At 32.3% G+C, this 18696-nt stretch overlaps 7 protein-coding genes and 1 long non-coding RNA gene across 9 annotated transcripts; 4 read left to right on the top strand and 4 right to left on the bottom strand.

The window, feature by feature from the left end:
- Nucleotides 1-145: 145 nt before the first annotated feature.
- Nucleotides 146-3652, top strand: LOC128964258 (probable ATP-dependent RNA helicase DDX46). Its single transcript, XM_054310836.1, has 4 exons — nt 146-851; nt 928-2124; nt 2202-3460; nt 3531-3652. Exons 1-4 carry the CDS (start codon nt 281-283, stop codon nt 3576-3578), a joined length of 3075 nt encoding a protein of 1024 aa, XP_054166811.1. The 5' UTR covers nt 146-280; the 3' UTR covers nt 3579-3652.
- Nucleotides 3653-3753: 101 nt separating this feature from the next.
- LOC128964165 (uncharacterized) lies at nt 3754-4642 on the bottom strand. Its single transcript, XR_008484672.1, has 4 exons — nt 4348-4642; nt 4207-4273; nt 4085-4136; nt 3754-3814 (listed from the first exon to the last, which is right to left on the bottom strand). It is a non-coding gene; the product is annotated as an uncharacterized LOC128964165 (long non-coding RNA).
- Nucleotides 4643-4909: 267 nt separating this feature from the next.
- LOC128963834 (caspase-3-like) lies at nt 4910-6678 on the bottom strand. The gene is made up of 6 exons (XM_054310355.1): nt 6425-6678; nt 6096-6358; nt 5850-6025; nt 5628-5766; nt 5363-5556; nt 4910-5279 (listed from the first exon to the last, which is right to left on the bottom strand). The coding sequence occupies exons 1-6, from the start codon at nt 6544-6546 to the stop codon at nt 5001-5003; spliced, it is 1173 nt and encodes a 390-aa protein (XP_054166330.1). The 5' UTR covers nt 6547-6678; the 3' UTR covers nt 4910-5000.
- A 1008-nt stretch (nt 6679-7686) lies between these two features.
- On the top strand, nt 7687-9145 carry LOC128963955 (voltage-gated hydrogen channel 1-like). The gene is made up of 4 exons (XM_054310506.1): nt 7687-8230; nt 8300-8452; nt 8544-8775; nt 8870-9145. The coding sequence occupies exons 1-4, from the start codon at nt 8063-8065 to the stop codon at nt 9076-9078; spliced, it is 762 nt and encodes a 253-aa protein (XP_054166481.1). The 5' UTR covers nt 7687-8062; the 3' UTR covers nt 9079-9145.
- A 572-nt stretch (nt 9146-9717) lies between these two features.
- On the top strand, nt 9718-11688 carry LOC128963926 (L-fucose kinase-like). Its single transcript, XM_054310471.1, has 4 exons — nt 9718-10033; nt 10104-10410; nt 10467-11351; nt 11413-11688. The coding sequence occupies exons 1-4, from the start codon at nt 9784-9786 to the stop codon at nt 11621-11623; spliced, it is 1653 nt and encodes a 550-aa protein (XP_054166446.1). The 5' UTR covers nt 9718-9783; the 3' UTR covers nt 11624-11688.
- Nucleotides 11689-12461: 773 nt separating this feature from the next.
- Nucleotides 12462-13937, bottom strand: LOC128963902 (breast cancer type 1 susceptibility protein homolog). 2 transcript variants are annotated; one of them, XM_054310445.1, is made up of 3 exons: nt 13899-13932; nt 13674-13826; nt 12462-13591 (listed from the first exon to the last, which is right to left on the bottom strand). In XM_054310445.1, the coding sequence occupies exons 2-3, from the start codon at nt 13745-13747 to the stop codon at nt 12523-12525; spliced, it is 1143 nt and encodes a 380-aa protein (XP_054166420.1). In that variant the 5' UTR covers nt 13748-13826; nt 13899-13932; the 3' UTR covers nt 12462-12522. The 2 variants fall into 2 exon arrangements, with proteins under 2 accessions (XP_054166420.1, XP_054166419.1); XM_054310444.1 differs by having other exon boundaries at nt 13674-13937.
- A 40-nt stretch (nt 13938-13977) lies between these two features.
- On the top strand, nt 13978-15021 carry LOC128964306 (histone-lysine N-methyltransferase SETMAR-like). Its single transcript, XM_054310890.1, has one exon. The coding sequence runs from the start codon at nt 13978-13980 to the stop codon at nt 15019-15021; it is 1044 nt and encodes a 347-aa protein (XP_054166865.1).
- Nucleotides 15022-15613: 592 nt separating this feature from the next.
- Nucleotides 15614-18443, bottom strand: LOC128963868 (heterogeneous nuclear ribonucleoprotein F-like). The gene is made up of 7 exons (XM_054310398.1): nt 18173-18443; nt 17946-18090; nt 17689-17849; nt 17182-17320; nt 16407-16768; nt 16045-16332; nt 15614-15965 (listed from the first exon to the last, which is right to left on the bottom strand). The coding sequence occupies exons 1-7, from the start codon at nt 18255-18257 to the stop codon at nt 15763-15765; spliced, it is 1383 nt and encodes a 460-aa protein (XP_054166373.1). The 5' UTR covers nt 18258-18443; the 3' UTR covers nt 15614-15762.
- Between the last annotated feature and the right edge of the window lie 253 nt (nt 18444-18696).

The raw sequence follows: 18696 nt of genomic DNA, 5'->3' as shown, positions 1-18696 counted from the left end.
CAAACATTATAACATGCAACCAATGTATTGACTAACATATACAGTATTACTGTTATTACAATTACATAATTCAAGTGATCGTCAATAACGACAACAAATATCATAACAACTCTATGTTTACAAAACTGTTTATATGTTTAGACGTTATTTATTGTCCGACACTTAAAGTCAACGCCACACACACTCGCGGTGTTTGTGTTGTGAAATCATTGACAGTTGTAGTGACTATTCGTGCGACCAATTGATCGGTAAATTTGTCGGACAATATTAAACCAATCGAATGGGACGATCGGATCGCGACCGCCGAAGTCGACGAAGTCGTTCGCGTAGTCCGCGCAGTAGCCGCCGGCGCTCGAGAAGCGCGTCACCGAAACGTCGCGATCGGTCCCGTAGTCCTCGCGATCGCCGAAACCGCGATCGCGGCGGCGATAATAGAGATAAACGACGAGACGATCGGCGAAAAGTTGAAGAAATAATCGGCGGAGAAGTGAACTTAGAGACCTTTGATAAGGACGAACAACAGAGAAAACTAGAGATATTAATGCAAGAGAGGAGGGAAAGGGTTGAAAAGTGGAGACTAAAACATAAGACATTGAATGCAACGAACAGTACTGAAGTCAACAATACAGAGGTCAGCGGTGTTGACGAAAATGCCGACTCAGAAGTGAAGAAGACATGGACTCTGGAGGATGAAAATGATGACGAAGAAGAAGATAATCAAGTGGTCGAATCAATGGACGACTTGGATGACGAACAAACTATTAAACCGATGCCGAAGAAAGAGGAAGACAACGATGAAGAGTTAGCACAATTGGCAAAGATTAAGGCCGAGAAAAAACCCAAAGTCGAAGGTATTGTTTATTGTCTTGAAATATTGAAAATATAATATCATATATTGTAATACTTTTTTATCGGTTAAAATTGTAGTCATTCCTCCAAAACCAGAACCTGAAGCAGTAGTTGACGATGATATTGATCCGTTAGACGCATATATGATGGGAATACAAGAAGAAGTTAAAAAGATGCGATCGAAAACTGTTAAGTCTAACGAAAAGGACAACAAAGTGACAGTTGTGGTGGGAATCGCTAAGAAAGCAGTTAATGCTAAAAACAAAGGAGAATTAATTGAACAGAATATGGATGCCATGGAGTACTCATCCGAAGATGAAGGCGTACAAGACGATGATTTGGCCAATGCTATGGACAATCTGCAGAACAAAGTCAAACAAAAGAAATTGATGACAATAACTAAGGATGACATTACATATCAGTCATTCAGAAAAAATTTCTATATAGAAGTTCCCGAATTGGCCAAAATGACTAATGAAGAAGTCGAAGCATTCAGATCTGATATGGAAGGCATCAAAGCTAAAGGTAAAGGATGTCCCAAACCTATTAAGACATGGGTTCAGTGCGGTGTCAGTAAAAAAGTGTTGGATGTTCTTAAAAGAAATAATTACGAAAAGCCGACACCAATTCAATGTCAGGCTATTCCGGCCATTATGTCCGGTCGAGACCTTATAGGTATCGCCAAAACAGGTTCCGGCAAAACACTGGCTTTTTTGTTGCCAATGTTTCGTCATATTATGGATCAGCAGCAACTGGAATCAGGTGATGGACCCATAGCTATAATTATGACACCTACACGTGAGTTGGCCACACAAATCTGGTCGGAATGTAAAAAGTTTGCCAAACCATTGAATCTACGAGTGGTTGCCGTTTACGGTGGTACACCGATTTCCGAACAGATCGGTGAACTTAAACCGGGCGCCGAAATTGTTGTCTGCACTCCCGGCCGTATGATTGATATGTTGGCCGCCAATTCTGGTCGCGTTACGAATCTTCGTCGCTGTACTTATTGTGTGTTAGACGAAGCGGACCGTATGTTTGACATGGGTTTCGAGCCACAGGTCATGCGTATCATTGATGGTGTTCGTCCCGATAGACAAACTGTTATGTTTTCGGCTACATTTCCGCGAATAATGGAAGCACTGGCCCGAAGAATATTAGACAAACCAATTGAAGTACAAGTTGGTGGTCGGTCTGTGGTTTGCAAAGAAGTCGTACAAAATGTTGTCGTTATAGATGAAGACGAAAAGTTTCTCAAATTATTGGAAATTTTAGGTTCGTTTTAATTTTTTATTATTTATTCACAAAACATATACTATTTTACATATATCAATGTTTTTTGCTAAACACAGGTCGCTTTGCAACAGTGGGCAGTGCTATCGTATTTGTGGACAAACAAGAAAACGCAGATATGTTGCTCAAAGAGCTTATGCACGCATCGTATACTTGTTTAGCACTTCACGGAGGTATCGACCAAAACGATAGGGACTCGACTATTGCCGACTTTAAGAATGGAAAAGTTAATGTTTTAGTGGCGACATCGGTAGCCGCTCGAGGACTAGATGTTAAACACTGTGTTGTTGTCATCAATTATGACTGTCCCAATCATTATGAAGACTATGTACATCGTTGCGGTCGAACCGGTAGAGCTGGCAATGAGGGCCACGCATACACTTTCATAACACCAGAACAGGGAAAATATGCAAACGATTTAATCAAAGCTTTTGAGTTGAGTGGACTGTCGGTACCCGACGAACTTCGTCAGCTATCGGATGGTTATAAATTGATGCAAGAAGCACTCGGAAAGAAAGTCAAATCAGCTTCAGGTTTCAGTGGAAAGGGATTCAAATTTGACGAAGCAGAAGCACAACTGGCCAATGAAAAGAAAAAATATCAAAAGGCGGCGCTCGGACTACAAGATTCAGATGACGAAGATCCTGAAGCAGACATCGATCAGGAGATTGAGAATATGTTGGCACCCAAGAAGTCTACTAAACAGGTTCCAATAGCATCGGCACCTGTTGCCAATTCAGTGGCCGGAGTTACCGTAACCAGTGATAAATCAGTTACTGAAAAACTTGAATTAGCCAAACGTTTGGCCTCAAAAATATCTGTCAATATGGCCGGCAAGTCGACACTGTCCACTACCGAAGCGTTCCTTAAGGGCGAATCGTTTGATTTAGGTGTTCCCAATGTAATATCAGCCAAATCACGAGCCGAACAAATTGCCGAACGACTTCACGCCAAACTTAATTATGTGCCCAAAGATGTCGAGTATAATGAAGACGGAGAGATAGTTCGGAAAGCGCTCGACGACGACGATCCTAACGCACCCGGCAATGCTGGCGGACAGCGTTTCGAAGAGGAACTGGAAATCAATGAATTCCCACAACAGGCCCGTTGGAAAGTGACCTCAAAAGAGGCGTTGGCACAGATATCCGAGTACTCGGAGGCCGGCATAACAGTGAGAGGCACTTATTTCCCGCCGGGTAAAGAGCCCGGATTGGCCGATAGGAAACTATATCTAGCTATTGAAGGCGCGTCCGAACTGTCCGTCTCTAAGGCCAGGGCTGAGATTATCCGACTTATCAAAGAAGAATTGGTCAAAATGGTAACATTCACTCATTTATTACTATCATATATTAGATGTTATTATTAATACTGTTTTTCTCTTTATATAGCAAAACACATACACACCTGTCAATAGGGGACGTTATAAAGTTGTCTAATTATTTAACCGTTTGACTAAATCTTGTAAATAACATTTATTTAAACATCAATAATTGATATTTTAAAAAATATATAATTTATTATACAATAATAAATATAAATGATTTCTTTTTAACTTTGATTTTCATTTTAAAAAGTATGATAATAATTCACTAACATTTTTTAAAAAGTTTTGGTGTCATCCGCTGTCTGATCCGTCCAATACATCAACATTAGTGTTACAGCTTTTGACGCACTAAATTGTTGCAAAAATCTTAGTTAAACTTAAATTTTTAATATAATATGTTTTGTAAGAGAAAGAGAGAACTGGCAGATACAATAAGAAATTGTCATCAATTGTTGTGCTATAAGTTAACAAATATAACAATTTACAAAAAATATATATTTAAGTAAACTAAACTAAAAATATTTTTCAAAATTACACATTAAATCTTACAAAATTGTTACAAATATGTTGACATCAATTACAAAATAGTTAAACATTAAGCTTAAGGTAAACACATACTCATCTCTTTGGTTTTAGATACAAATCGGACAACATATGTGAGATACAGTTCCTGTTCATCAAAATACACAAATTATTTGATCAACTAATTAGTGATACATTCCTCGTCGGTTATCACTTACTTTTCTTGTGGCCATTTGAAAGAATTGTTCCTCCATTTGGACAAATGGTTTACCAATTTTTTCTTCACTATCAATAAATGACATTAATAAATAACAATTAAGACAAATAGGGATCAGTTGTGGTGATGGACTTGACATTACATATAATTTCTGACACGTTGTCGTTGAGACAAAGTTGCCCACAACTTGTTATCGTAGACACCGTCCAAATCATTGCTATCGCCCATTGTTTTGTCGGATCAATCGTCGTATATCTTAAAATTGATTACCAGTAATACAATTATGAATGCAAACTAAATGCCAAATCATTTGATTTTATGGTTTAACTAAACGACAGTTTTATCAACAAACAAATGTTAATTTTTTCAAGTGATTAGTTCTTTGAACGATCAATGACTGATTTTTTAGGGACAACTAGTCATTAGGTTTTTTTTTTGATGACCTGTTAGCTGATTAATAATTTATATGAACTATTAATTATATCGATAATAATAATAATAATATAGAGTTTTAGATATCTATTGATACATTCAGTAGTTTAGATTTATTGTTATAATTGGTTAGATTTTATATATGAATTTAATAAGTAGTTTATACAGTAGTTTAGAAAGTCATAGAAATACCAAGCAATCATCGATAGGAAAGTTTTATACTTTAGCTAATAATAGTTTTTTTTTTTAAATTATTTAGTCATTTACAGTAAAAGTTATTTTAAATAATAAATTTGTTTATTTGATAAATAAAAGTTGGGGTCAGTTATGGTTTTTTTTTGTAGTCCAAACGGGTTATTCATACTAATCCGTCAATGGGTTGTTATTAGTATTTTGTTGATCAATTGGTTGATCCATTGGCTCGACTAATAATTGTCCCGTAGATTGTATAGGAGTTTCTTGTGTTGTTTGATTGGATTCACTGATAGATTGTGACGACATTTCCTCTGTTATTGGATTGCATTTGTCGACAGACACTGGCATTTGACCAACACTTTGAATATCTTGTTTGTCTGTATCGACTGAATTATTATTAAATTTTGGATTTAAATGTAATAGTCGTGTAAGCATTGATGATATGCACTGTTAAAAAAATAATTTTATAAATTATAACTAAAAATTTATTTATCATTTAACAAATGAAAACTTTTTGTTTAAATACAAACTGGCATTTGTTTCTTGTGATGATATTGTTTGTCTTTCGGTGAATTGGACTCAAACTCGAAGGCCACCCGTTGGTTGACAATTGTGAAGATTGTTAACAAATCGTAATTAGTATTGTTGTAGCACTGGGTCAGTACATCGGCCAGAGTTTGGATAAAGTAAGACCCGTTTTGTGTATTGCGAAAGGAATAGTGACCTAAAAATACAAATCATTATATAATTACTTATATTAAACTTATAATTTATAATAAATAAAATATTAAATACCGGGTGCTGTACTATAATAAACAAGAAAATCGGCAATTGTTGGGATTTTATAGATCGGAGCCGCGGGCTTGTTGTCCACTACATCCTTGCCCAGTGCTGCCAGTTTAGTGCCGGCATCAAACTCACTGCCACGACAGGCCTTTCAATTAATATTATTAATATAATAGGGTTTCAATAAATTTTCCAAAAAATTCTGTACAATTGTCATATTTGTATAGTTACCTGAATTATAAATAATTTAGGTTTACCCACAAGTGTTGGACACCTATCGCCGTTAAGAAATTCAAACAACACTTGAATCGGGTATTTGGCGTTTCGGGCCCACAACACATCTTCGTCGCCGTGTGTCAGCACAACCACAACCACACAATCTCTATGACTGTGATCTTCAAGAGATACTATTGTAATAAAAGATAACTAACTTTTAATAAAGTAATTAAAACAGTGATGTATACGATATATTCATACGTGTTATCATTATATCTCTGATTTCCTTATATGTCTTATCCAAATAGTTGACGACTTCAAACTGTAGTCTATTGAAAGCATATGCCACGGCTTCGGCGTCTCGTTCGGTGCCCATTCGTGGCTTACAACCGGTGTGTGTGTCAAACAATCGGTGATTGAAAATAATACATTTACCCCGTTGTTGGTGATCCATATCGTAGACTAAACTATTTATCGGTATAGTTATGGAACCGATTGGTTTATCTTTTTGGCCCATAATTGAACTATAATTATTTTTTTAGTTTTACTATTTATATATAATAATAATAATTTTTGTATATATATTGTACCTAAATTTGAATAGTTTAGCATCGATAGCATCCCTTTCCTTTTGCTCATCATTGTCACCAATAGTTAGTTGTTGTAATGGTAATGGTTCCTTATTAAGATGAACTTCAAATCCACTATACATGACTTATAATTATTATATTATATTTCAACTTTAAATGTATGAATTTTACTAAATGTTTGAAATATTTTTATTAAAATAGAAAAAATTAAATCAAATGAAATTCGTTTATATAATGGTGTAATCAAACAACAAATGACTAATAATAATAAAAAATATATGTTATTAACGACTAATAATTTAGAGATAATTACTCAGACGGTTATCTATAAAGCTTTACTTAATTAACAATATTTAGTTTTATCGTTGTTTATGATATTTGGTTGCTATTTGCTAATTGATTTGTATGTACCTGTATTATGTAATAAATATAAAATAAATCATAATGTAACTATCAATTATTATTAATTATTCTATTATACTTAATTTAAATATATATACTGTATATTCAATCGTTATTGTAACAGTTAATAAATAGATGATAATATCAATATTTTTTAATAATTATTATAAATTAAAAAATAAATTATTTTACTAATTTGTTTGAGTAATCATTTGTGTTATTTATAAACTAAAATGTACAATATATATATATATATATAATTATATATATATATCGAATTTCAATTACAATAAATCATATTTTTTTAAATTTTGCATAATTTATTTAAAATAAAATTAATTTTTTTATAAAAATAAAATATTTATTTATATTTATACTTTATAATTTTAATATTACAAAAGTTATTTTGAAATTACTATATATTTTTATAATGTTTACGCAAACACTTAATTATTAGTTGATTTATAGTATATACAGTACTGATATATGAAATTACATTATTATCAGTAATTTATAACTTGGTATTCAATAGTGAATTAATCTGAATATAAATTTTCAAGTGCTATGAACTGTGTTTCAATATCAAGCAATCGACAATAATAACAAAAATACGGTTAATTTCCCTCCAATGTTATAACAAAATTTATCGCAATTTTATTAGTATTTTTATTTGCTAACTGATACTGTATTTACAACTATTAATAAATTTTTTTATAGCAATTATTATTATTATTATTATTATTATTGTTACTTTTACTTATTTATGAAATTCATATTCAGTATTATTTGAAATTCAAATATTTAATACACTTATGATTATAATGTTATGTTTAAAGTGCAAATCATTAGACTTATTATAATAATTTCTTATAATAAATAAATATATCTTCAAATACTTTTATATATGATTCACTAGTGTTTATGTCAGTAAAAATAATAAATAAATAATAATTCACTTATTTTTGCTGTCGTTTTTACAATTATATAAAGGATATATTTAGCTCACGAATGGTTCATCTACTCTGACATTGATTTCAAGAAAAAAATTGTGTGAAATATAAATAGTTTGCATCCTTTTGAACAACAAAATGCACATAACATTACATTTCCGTATAAATAATAAAATGTTAAAATTAATATAACTCTTTGAAAAAAAAGAAAAGAAATTTCTCGTTGAAAATCATATGTTTGTTCAAAAAAATTGCCGATAATTTTGATAGTAATTGTAGAAAAACAATGTATTCAATGTCTGATAGAAGAGAAAGAAGAGGAGTGTCACCACTGAAGGGAACCATTGATGAGCGCCGGAGTCTATCGGATGAACACTCGTCTCTAAACTCTTGTAGTGCCGACCAATCATTTAGGGATAATCTGAAACATTTACTCCATTCATACCGTTTTCACGTAAGGTTTCTTTTAATGTCTTCAAAAAAAAAAATTGTGGTCAAAATTTTTTTGTGGTGATATCAATAGTTATTAATCGTTGCGCTGGTTATCGTCGACTGTATTATTGTTGTCATTGAATTGATGATAGATTTGCAGATCTATCAGACAGAAGTATCCAAACATACAAATCATACGGACATCAATGATGGACATCATAACAAAGCACATAATATAGCACAGGTATGTCTTTTAGAAAATGGATATAACCAGTAGTTACTATAGATTATCGACTATAAGTTAGTAAATGGGTTACAATTGTTTAAAAAAACAGATATTACATTATATAAGTATTGCTATACTTTGTATATTTGTTGTGGAAATATGTCTTAAAATGTATGCCTTTCGGAGCGAATATATAAGACATTACGCGGAAATAATCGATGCCTTTATTGTGTTAACATCACTGATATTGGATCTGATTTTTATTAATCACGAAGACATTCTTCGTTATATTGGTTTAGTTATTATATTGCGTTTGTGGCGAATCGTACGTGTAGTTCATGGTATGTCTTAAAATTGATAAAAAAAAATTTTATTGAAAAGAGAAATGTTATTTAAACAAATTGTTTGTTTGTTTTTTCTATCTATCGGTGATAGGAATAGCTATATCGGTGAAGACACCACTGGAGCACAGTTATGAAGAGGAGAAACGAAAGCGGGAACGGTATGAACGAGAGTTGGCCGAAATGCATCTCTATGTCAATTCACTGGAGATCGAGATAATGAATTTGCGATCACTACTCAAAACTAAAGGTATCGTCGATGGAGTTCCCCAAACGTACCTTAAAATTGACCGAAAAGTTTGATTATTATTATTATTATTATTATTAGCAAATGAAATAACATTATACAGACATTTTTTGAGAAACAGTATTATATATTTTACAACTTTATTTTGTTTTTAATTAATTTATTTATTATTAAAAAAAATATTTATACATGTATTATAACTTATACAGTTATTTATTTGAATGTTAAATTAAGATGTTTTTATATTATGATATTTTATGTTAAATAATTAATTTGTGATTAAAATAATATATAAATGTTGCTATTAATTTTATAATTAACAAAATTTATATTAATTATAACTCAATTACTGTATATCTATATTATAATATTGCAAAACATTTTTTTTAAAGTCAGAATATATAGCAATAGTTTACAAACTATTATACAGTATAACAGCAATTCTGTTGAATACAGAATATACAGTGAAATACAACATATCTATTATATAGTCAATAATATTTGTGTTTTGTTTTGACATTATTTTCAATGATATGCGCAAAACTAACTCATAATATGATATTTGTAATACTAGTTTGTCATTTACAAACACATTAAACCAGGTTTTTATTATTATAGTTTACTTTATTAGAATTAATTATATATTTGCACATTAGGTGTGATAACTTATGATAGAAAAATAATTATACATAATTAAAGTGATATTTTTTTGCTCAAATGGCTATAAAATGTACGATTGATTAAACAATTATAAATTGGAAATGGATGTAAAACTGCCCGCCCCCATAATAATAAGCCAGGACAATTTTCACAATATAATCAACAAAAATTGTTTGACAATTAATGAATATTTCCAAAATGTCATTTCCAATGGTCGACAAACTGACTTAATAACTATATTTGACAACTATTTGGCCGATCTATTGAACCAAAACAGCCGTAACAACGATATACTATTGGCCCGTATATTATGCCTTATATCGCAATTTAATCAATTGAGCCATAAATTGGGTATCAATTTAAATGTCATCCAATTATTTTGCATTTATTTAATATAATTTAATATTTTTATATATATTAGATATAAATTATAAAAATCCAGTCAATAATAATAATAAGGACAATGATCTCAAAGTGATTATAAAATATTTTGAATGTGAGGAAAATTTTAGGTCGGGTCTCAAATGTCTAATACAATTGCGGGACTCGTATCCAATTGGCGACTGTTTTATATCTGAATGCTATGATCGGTGTGTCAGTGCATTGATTAAGAAGTCGGTCAAAACCGGTTTCGATAGTATTTTACCACTAATAAGCAATAGTGATAGAGAGATACCGGTCAACCAGTGGGTGACAGCTGTATGTCCGGCAAGGATTGACTTATTCGGGTATTATATTTTCATATGTGTTAATATTATTAGATATTAAATTAGATTTATAACAGAGGATGGACTGACACACCGCCCATTTGTTATGAAATTGGTGGTCAAGTGATGAATATAGCCATTCAAGTGAATCACAAGAAGCCCATTGGATGCAGAGCTAGAAAAGTTGAGAACATTTCTACAGATCTCATAACGATCCGTGAATTTGATTCAAACAAACAATTGGTATCTGATCTGAAACTTAACAATATTGAAGAGTTTATCGATTATTGTGAACCGGACTCTAGCGGTGCTCTAATCAAATCTGCACTTATTTGCTGTCAATTTGTCGATTTAAATAATCAGACGACTCTTCATCAGCAACTGAACGCTAATTTGATTTCCGGTCTGGAAATTGAATTGTGGTCAGACCTGCCACAGGGATCTGGTTTGGGAACCAGTAGTATACTATTGAGTTGTGTAATTGCAGTACTCTGGATGGTTTCAGGCAAACAATTTACAAAAAGTGCACTAATAAATGCCGTCCTATACACCGAACAATTGTTGACCACATGTGGCGGATGGCAGGACCAGATCGGTGGTGTCATAGGAGGCGTCAAATTGGGTCGATCTGAAGCCGCTCTTCCACTGAAAATATCTTACAAAAAGGTTGAAATAAGTAAACCATTTCAAAGTCTACTCGAAAAGCATTTGTTGCTTATCTATTCGGGAACCGTTAGATTGGCTAAGAATCTGTTGCATACGGTTATCCAAAACTGGTATATTCGGGATCTAAAAATTACTGATTGTTTTAACAATTTATTGACAAATACACGACTCTGTTTGGATGCTTTTCAAAGGGAAGACTTGCAATCAATTGGCGAACTTTTGACCAAATATTGGCAAATGAAGAAAATTTTGGCCACAAATAGTGAGCCAAAATCGGTTTCGAAATTCTTTAACAGGTATTTTCACATTAAGTTTTAGACTTATTTTTTTGAGACAATACTAATGTTTTGTCAATAGGACTGAGCCATTCATACACGGAGGTGCACTTTGTGGTGCCGGCGGCGGCGGCTTTATCTGTGTTATTGTCAAACAGGAATCTTATAAACAGGAAGTCATGTCAATTGCCGGACAGTGTTTGACTACTGAATCTCAATTGTATGAATGCTGTGTCGATGAAACTGGTATTGAGATAACAATAGACAATCAGTTATATAATTTACAAGATTAACAAATTAAAGCATTTTAACACATAATACCAAATTATAATTATTTATTTTTTATTTATTATAACATATCAACTAAAATGTTAATTTCTCCAAAAAAAATTATTGATATTTTTTTATGAGTGATTGTGCAGTACTACAGTATATTTTTTATAATTGTATTTTATTTGTATCATATTATATCCAGTTATTTAATTTTGCTATTTTAAGCATAAATTTCAATGTGAACAATCCTATAGTCAATTATGACTACTAATTTATAAAACTTTTATTTTTATTTATAATTTTGTACACAATTAATAAATCTATTAAATAATTGTAATCTCAATCTCAAATAATGGGATAATTGATATCTATATATATTTGTATACACTATTTATTAAAATCATGAATAATTTTTAAGCAAAAATACAATTACAATTTATAACTTATTATTTTATTAATAAATTTAAGAAAATTTGAAATAAAAACAAAATATTAATACTTTATAAAGTACAGTATTATTTTAGCATAATCTTATTTCCAAAAATAGCTTAACTAAATATTTATGAGAAAAAAAGTATTTAGCGGTAATAATAATAATAATTTATAAATTTACAAAAATTCAATTAAATACTAATACAATAGTAATTATTATAATATTAAATATGAATAAATTAAAAATCTGAATCTTAAGCCATAATTTATGAGTCGCTCTGATCGCTAAATCGATGGTCACTCTCATCATTGTCTTCAGAGCGAATCATATGTAAAACAATCAAATTAATTGACACAAATTGTGTTAAATCCAATTCATTGAATAACAACAATTTGATTAAAATCAATTTAATTACAGTACCGGTATGTATCAAAACTTATAGATAATTATAATTATTTTAGTATTATATGATAACAATACAAACAGCTATTTTTTAATCACTTCGACTGCCTTTTTGCTATTAAGAGCCGGTAAGATGTCTTCATCATCCAAATCATCGCTAAAGTCGTCATCCAAGTCCTTACTAATGAGCGCCGACTTTCGTGTGGATTCAGTGGGAATGATATCGGATTCTCTGATATTAAAGTTCCTTTGTTTTCTGTCCTTTGCAAAGACAGGTGAGTCCAAGTCATCATCAGATGAATCTTCTAATGGATTGACTCTTTTATAATTTTTTTTCTTAATTTCTTTGTCGTTCTTTTCTTTTAAATGTTTGCTAGTCTTACTTTTGAAGGCACCATCAATACTGTCGACATCTGATTCAGATGAAGACTTGTACTCTAATCTTGGCTTAGGTTTAGCTCTTTTATCTTTATTTGTGTTTCCGGTAATCTTACTCTTGGCCGACAAACCCATAATTCGATCAAACTTATCGTCGGACTGTTTCTGAACGCCGTATGTTATCTTCGACGACCTGTTGACTGTCAAGTTCTGACTCGGATTAACATTTGTCACCGAATTTTCATCATTTGTCAATTCAATTGTTTCTTCGTTAGTTTTATCGACATCCGAAACTTTCGACGGCTCCGAATCAGCAGTTATTTCGACGGTCTTATTATTGTCGCTCTCTTGAGTAGTATCTTGAGGTGTGGGCCAATCATTACCATTGACAGAGTCAACCAATTCATTAGATTTTCGTTTGACTTTTTCATTATCTTTTGGCTGAACAACAACCGATGCGATCGTACAGTCATTGGTTGTCTGCAAACGAGACTTACTGCGATCGGTAGACAAATCAAAAATGACCACTTCGTCGGTATTGGTGATCACCTCTTCGTGAAAATCTTTTTCAAACGAGTCGACGGCATCGCGAAAAGCGCTAATAATATCAGCGAAATCTATTTGCGGCCGAAGAGATCGTTTTGTGATCTTTTCGTTACACAGCGGACACCGACAGTAGTCCGGTGTCGACGAATTGTCAATGGCTTTGTTAATACATTCACCGCAAAATCGATGTACACAACGGGTTACCATTGGATTAGTCATCAGCTGAAGACTATCGACAAAAAGTATGGGATATTTAGTTTAGTAATAATAAAAAAGTGAATCAATTAGTCCATTGACACAAAAATACTGACCAAATGGGACACTCAACCAATTTCTTCATTTTGAGCAATTCGTGTCTTAAGCTTTGTTCGCTATCCGATAACATTATTATTGTTTTCTTTTTTTTTGTCACTTCAATTGATCCGCAAAAGTATTAGTATTTTAGTCAATCATATACTGTTCTGCTGCAATAAAAGTGAGAATTATACTGTATTGAAAAGTAACTTTATATTTGTGCGACCCATTGTAATATTTACAAATTTTGTTTGTTGACAAAATATAACAGTCATTACTAGTCTTCAATTGTGTTATTAAATATTTGTGATATCTCTTGTGATGGAACCGTTAGAAGGCCTAAACTCACATGACGTTCGGGTGAGATATGCCATGGAATATGAATATTGTCGCGGAACTCCACCATCAATAGCCGCAGCAAATATCAATGAGGTCTACCCGAAAGCCGTTGGTGAGAGCACATGTTATCGTTGGTGGAAGAGATGGAAAGAAGAAGGGGTTAATGTAGAAGACAAAGAAAGACCAGGACAACCATCGAAGATTGACAACGAAGTATTGACGGATCTGATTGAAATGAATCCAAAATTTTCAACTAAAGAGCTCGGTGATATACTTGAAGTTGATGCTACTACCATTCAAAGACATTTGAAAGCCATTGGCAAGAGATATGTGTCATCTGTTTTGGTACCACACGATCTCACTCCTCAGCAAATGGCAAAACGTGTAGAAGTATGCCAACAATTGCTTTCTCGAGAGAATTCTGACGGTTTTATAAGACATATGATAACCGGTGATGAAAAGTTGATATACTATGTCAACGCTGATAAAAGGAGTGAATGGAGAAGTCCGGAACAACTACCTGTTGGGACACCACGACCAGATTTTCGTCAACAGAAAGTAATGTTGTCTGTTTGGTGGGATAAGACGGGAATAATCCACTGGGAACTGTTGGAAGTCGGAGCCACTATTACAGCTGAAGTCTATTGTCAACAATTAACAAGACTTCGTGATAAGCTTTTCGAAAAGCGTGGTTCATTGATAAGATATTGGGGCGTTAAGTTTCAACAGGATAACGCCCCATCACATACTGCAAAGAAGACCAAAGATCTATTGAAGAAGTTTGGGTGGGATGTTGTGGATCACCCACCATATTCACCAGATATTGCTCCTTCAGATTATTATTTGTTCCGATCAATGCGACACTTTCTTGATGGAAAAAAATTCAAAAATCGAGAAGAGGTCAAAATGGCAGTTCAAGAGTTTTTCGATTCACAACCAGAGGAATGGTATTCCAAAGGAATTTATGAGTTGCCGAACAAATGGAGAGATGTCATAGATTTAAATGGCAATTATATTATTAATTAATAAAAATTAACTTTTTTGTAAAATCAAATTAAAAACTTGCTATTTTATTCTCATGATTATTGCAGCGGATCAGTATTTCACAATCAAATGCAATGCAATAATAAAATTGCGCTAAAATTTTTGTGCCAATAGTTTATACTTTTATTACAGTAATACTGTATATAAATGACGTAACAATTTTCAATTTATTTTTTTTGTGCAAAATTATTGGCGTTTTTTCAGACATCAAACTTACCGTTATGTCTGGCCTACGGACGACCCGTCGGGTAAAAAAAATTTACAAAATAAATCATATTTAAAACTAACGTATAATTTGACAAAATTTTTCTTTAAGTTTTATTCTTTCTGTTTATTTGTTTGTTTGATGAAATCTATCGTAAAAAGTGACTACAAATTCATGAAATTTAATGGCAATAATTGTAGTGAAAAAAACGTTTTTAAAAAAAAACATTTACAGTATTATCGGTAATACTGTATTATAATTTAAGTTTCGGTGTCACACAAAACAACACATTTTTTTACTGATAATAAACATTAACCGTATATCCAAATATACAGTATATATCATAATTTATACTTTTGTCACATACTGTATGCCAAATGAGATACTTAATAAAAAAATTAAATGATATTAATTTTGTGTTAATTCGTTGACATTGATATTGTATTCAATAATATAGATGAATACACCACAAAAACTACATGTAATCAAATCGCTTAAATCCCATATAACAGGTAGTCTTAAACTCGAGATCGGATCATATCGTCATTCATATGTAGACCACCACTTGAACTCCAATTACCCATTGGTCTGATACGATGGTTATCGGCTCCTCCCGATCCGTTGCGGTAATAATTAGTTGACGTTGGCTCCCGTTTTATGTTATTATTATTATGACTGGTCGAAGAATTTGAATGCAAAAACAGCTCAATGTATCGCTTTTCTATAAGATATAATATAACCAAAAATAATTAGTTAACAATAAATTTTTAATTACTGTAATTAATTTATGATTTTTTTACGGATAAAAGCTTTGTCTTTGTTCATGGCTTTTACGGCGTCATCATGAGTGGCAAATTCAACATCAGCCTCACCACTGGGTCGGCCCAAGTCATCCATCAGTATTTGTACGCTAATTGGTCTCAACGGCAAAAAGAACTCATAGATTTCGCCTTCAGTTGTTTTAAATGGCAATCCTCTCATATGGACATTATGTCGATTTGAAAATGGCATCGAATTTTGATGCGAAGGTCCTTGAGGTGGGTATTCATCAAATGTAGCTCCAAATTGATCATCAAAAGAGGAACGACCTATAATAGGATTCAAATGAAAATATTCATAATAAATATTATAATAATATTTTTTATAATAACACTTTCAAAACCTCTAAAATCCATTTCTTCGTAATCGTAGACACGTCTGTATGAACCGACAGGTGGGGGTCCTCTGGATGCTCCTGTTATTGGCGATCCATAATTATCATTACCATTACCGTAGAAACCACTGCCACCACCACCACCACGAAATCTGTTAGGATATGGCACTGGACGTGATGGCGGATGTCCGTAACGCATCTTATGGTTAGCGGCGTATGGCGGAGGCGATGATTGAGGCGGCGGGCCGTAGCCACCCGATGGACCGTCGAGTCCGTAACCGTGCGGCGGTCCCGATGAATATTGTTTAGAATCCATATATGAATTTATTTGACGAAACTCTTGGAACGAACTTTTGAATATTTCAATGTACCTAAACATACAGCACAGGTATGCCATTTATACATATTAATTGTAACATTTAAGCCAATTTAAAACCCAAATGAGAAGCATATAGGCATTGAGATCATTAAAATAATCAACAAAATAAAGGATTTTTAAAAAATTAATTAATTATATAAAAATTAACTAAAATTTGGTTAGTTTTGGGGATTAAAATATAATCTAAAAATTGGTTTTGATATCCAAATATAAAACATTATTCTTAGATACGTATAGTTTTGTATATACATTAGATATTCGATATACAATAGATAATACTATACAGATATGAACAATTAGGAGGTTTAAGTGCCCTCCTGTTTGGTGGTAGTGACAAACCCAACATTTTATGACATATGGGGTGATATAGAGGATAGATTAAGATCCCAGTATGTAATAGCCCACCTGTGCCCAATCTTATCCTTGTGTTTGCTCATGGCTTTGTCTGCATTATCTCTGGTAGCAAACTGTATGTATGCCTCCCCTGTGCTCCGACCCGAATGATCTGTTGGCAGTACGATCCCATCCATCACTAAATCCAACCCTTTATATGAGGGATTTGAGTTAAACATTATAAGCCATTAACCGATATTATACCCACATATTATTATAAGTTACCGTTTAATTAGTTATAATATATAATTATCTAATTATTGTCTTAAACTAAATCGTTGTCTTTAGTATTTTTTAATCATTTTATGCTCTATAATGACATTATAAATGTTTTTATCTAATTATTGTAAATTTTCTAAACTAATTCACATCTACGGTCATCACATTACCGAAAGGATCCATTAGATAACCAAATGGTAATACAAAATACCGTAAATACCGATATAATAGTATAAACGATATGTATTTAAAGCATTAAATAAATGTCATCAACACATATGATGGCCTTAAAAGACATACCAGAAAAAAACTCAATGACATCGTCCTTATTGGCGCTGAACGGCAGTCCCCGAAGTCGGACAAACGAGTCTTCGTGGTGTTGATTGTCATTGAGATCATTGCCGTGTATTCGACCAACTCTTTCCATTTCAGACTTCTTTGAGGCGAACACTTCTATATATCTGTTCAATGGATTTCAATTGTGTTATTATTAGATCCAAATGTTGAAGTATAACACAAACAACAATCACAAAGTAATCTCTTTGATTGTGTCAAACCTCTGTCCCAAATGTTTGTGATTTCTGTCGAGAGCTAAGTTGTAGTCCTGTTCAGTGGCAAACTCGACGTACGCTTCACCAGATGGTCGACCCTCGCGGGACAGTGTCATCAAAACACCATTCAAACCATTCTTTATATTACAACCTTTAGATTGATTATATGACAAGATATATACATTTGATATTATAATCAATTGATCCAATAAAGTCATGTGTCATTTGCATACCATTGAAGAAGTCGACAATCTCTTCTCTGGTCGTTTGCCACGGAAGACCTCGGATGCGGACCACAAACGCTTCGTCTGACATCATAAATATGGTCACAATTAAGCGATTATTGATTCAATAGTCTGTTGTTTTGGTCGTCTATTTCACATTCAATGAGTGTTTGGATCAACTCATGTGATCATACATTACAATCAATCATACAATCAATCAGTCATTTATTATTTATATTCAAAAACACAACACAAAAGTGCCGAAAATGACAGTCAGTCTAATAATAATAATAATAATAATACTCTACTGTATAGTACTAACAGTCGATTTCGTTAATAATGTCTAATATTAGATACGAAAAGTTTGGATACAATTTAAATGATTTGTATTTCATGTAAAACATAAACTTTTTATAACAATTTATAAAAAAAAAATTAATAAAATAAATAAATATTAATTTTTGTATTTTTATTATTTAAATAATTTAATTTGTATTTTTAACATGCATAATCTTTTATTTATCATAAATTTT

This window comes from Oppia nitens, unplaced genomic scaffold (assembly GCF_028296485.1).
Source record: "Oppia nitens isolate AA-2021 unplaced genomic scaffold, nextdenovo-longstitch-racon4-pilon3 scaffold8_pilon_pilon_pilon, whole genome shotgun sequence".
Taxonomy (NCBI): Eukaryota; Metazoa; Arthropoda; class Arachnida; order Sarcoptiformes; family Oppiidae; genus Oppia; species Oppia nitens.
The sequence above is the reverse complement of the archived record's forward strand: the minus strand, read 5'-3'. Positions and strand labels throughout refer to the sequence as shown.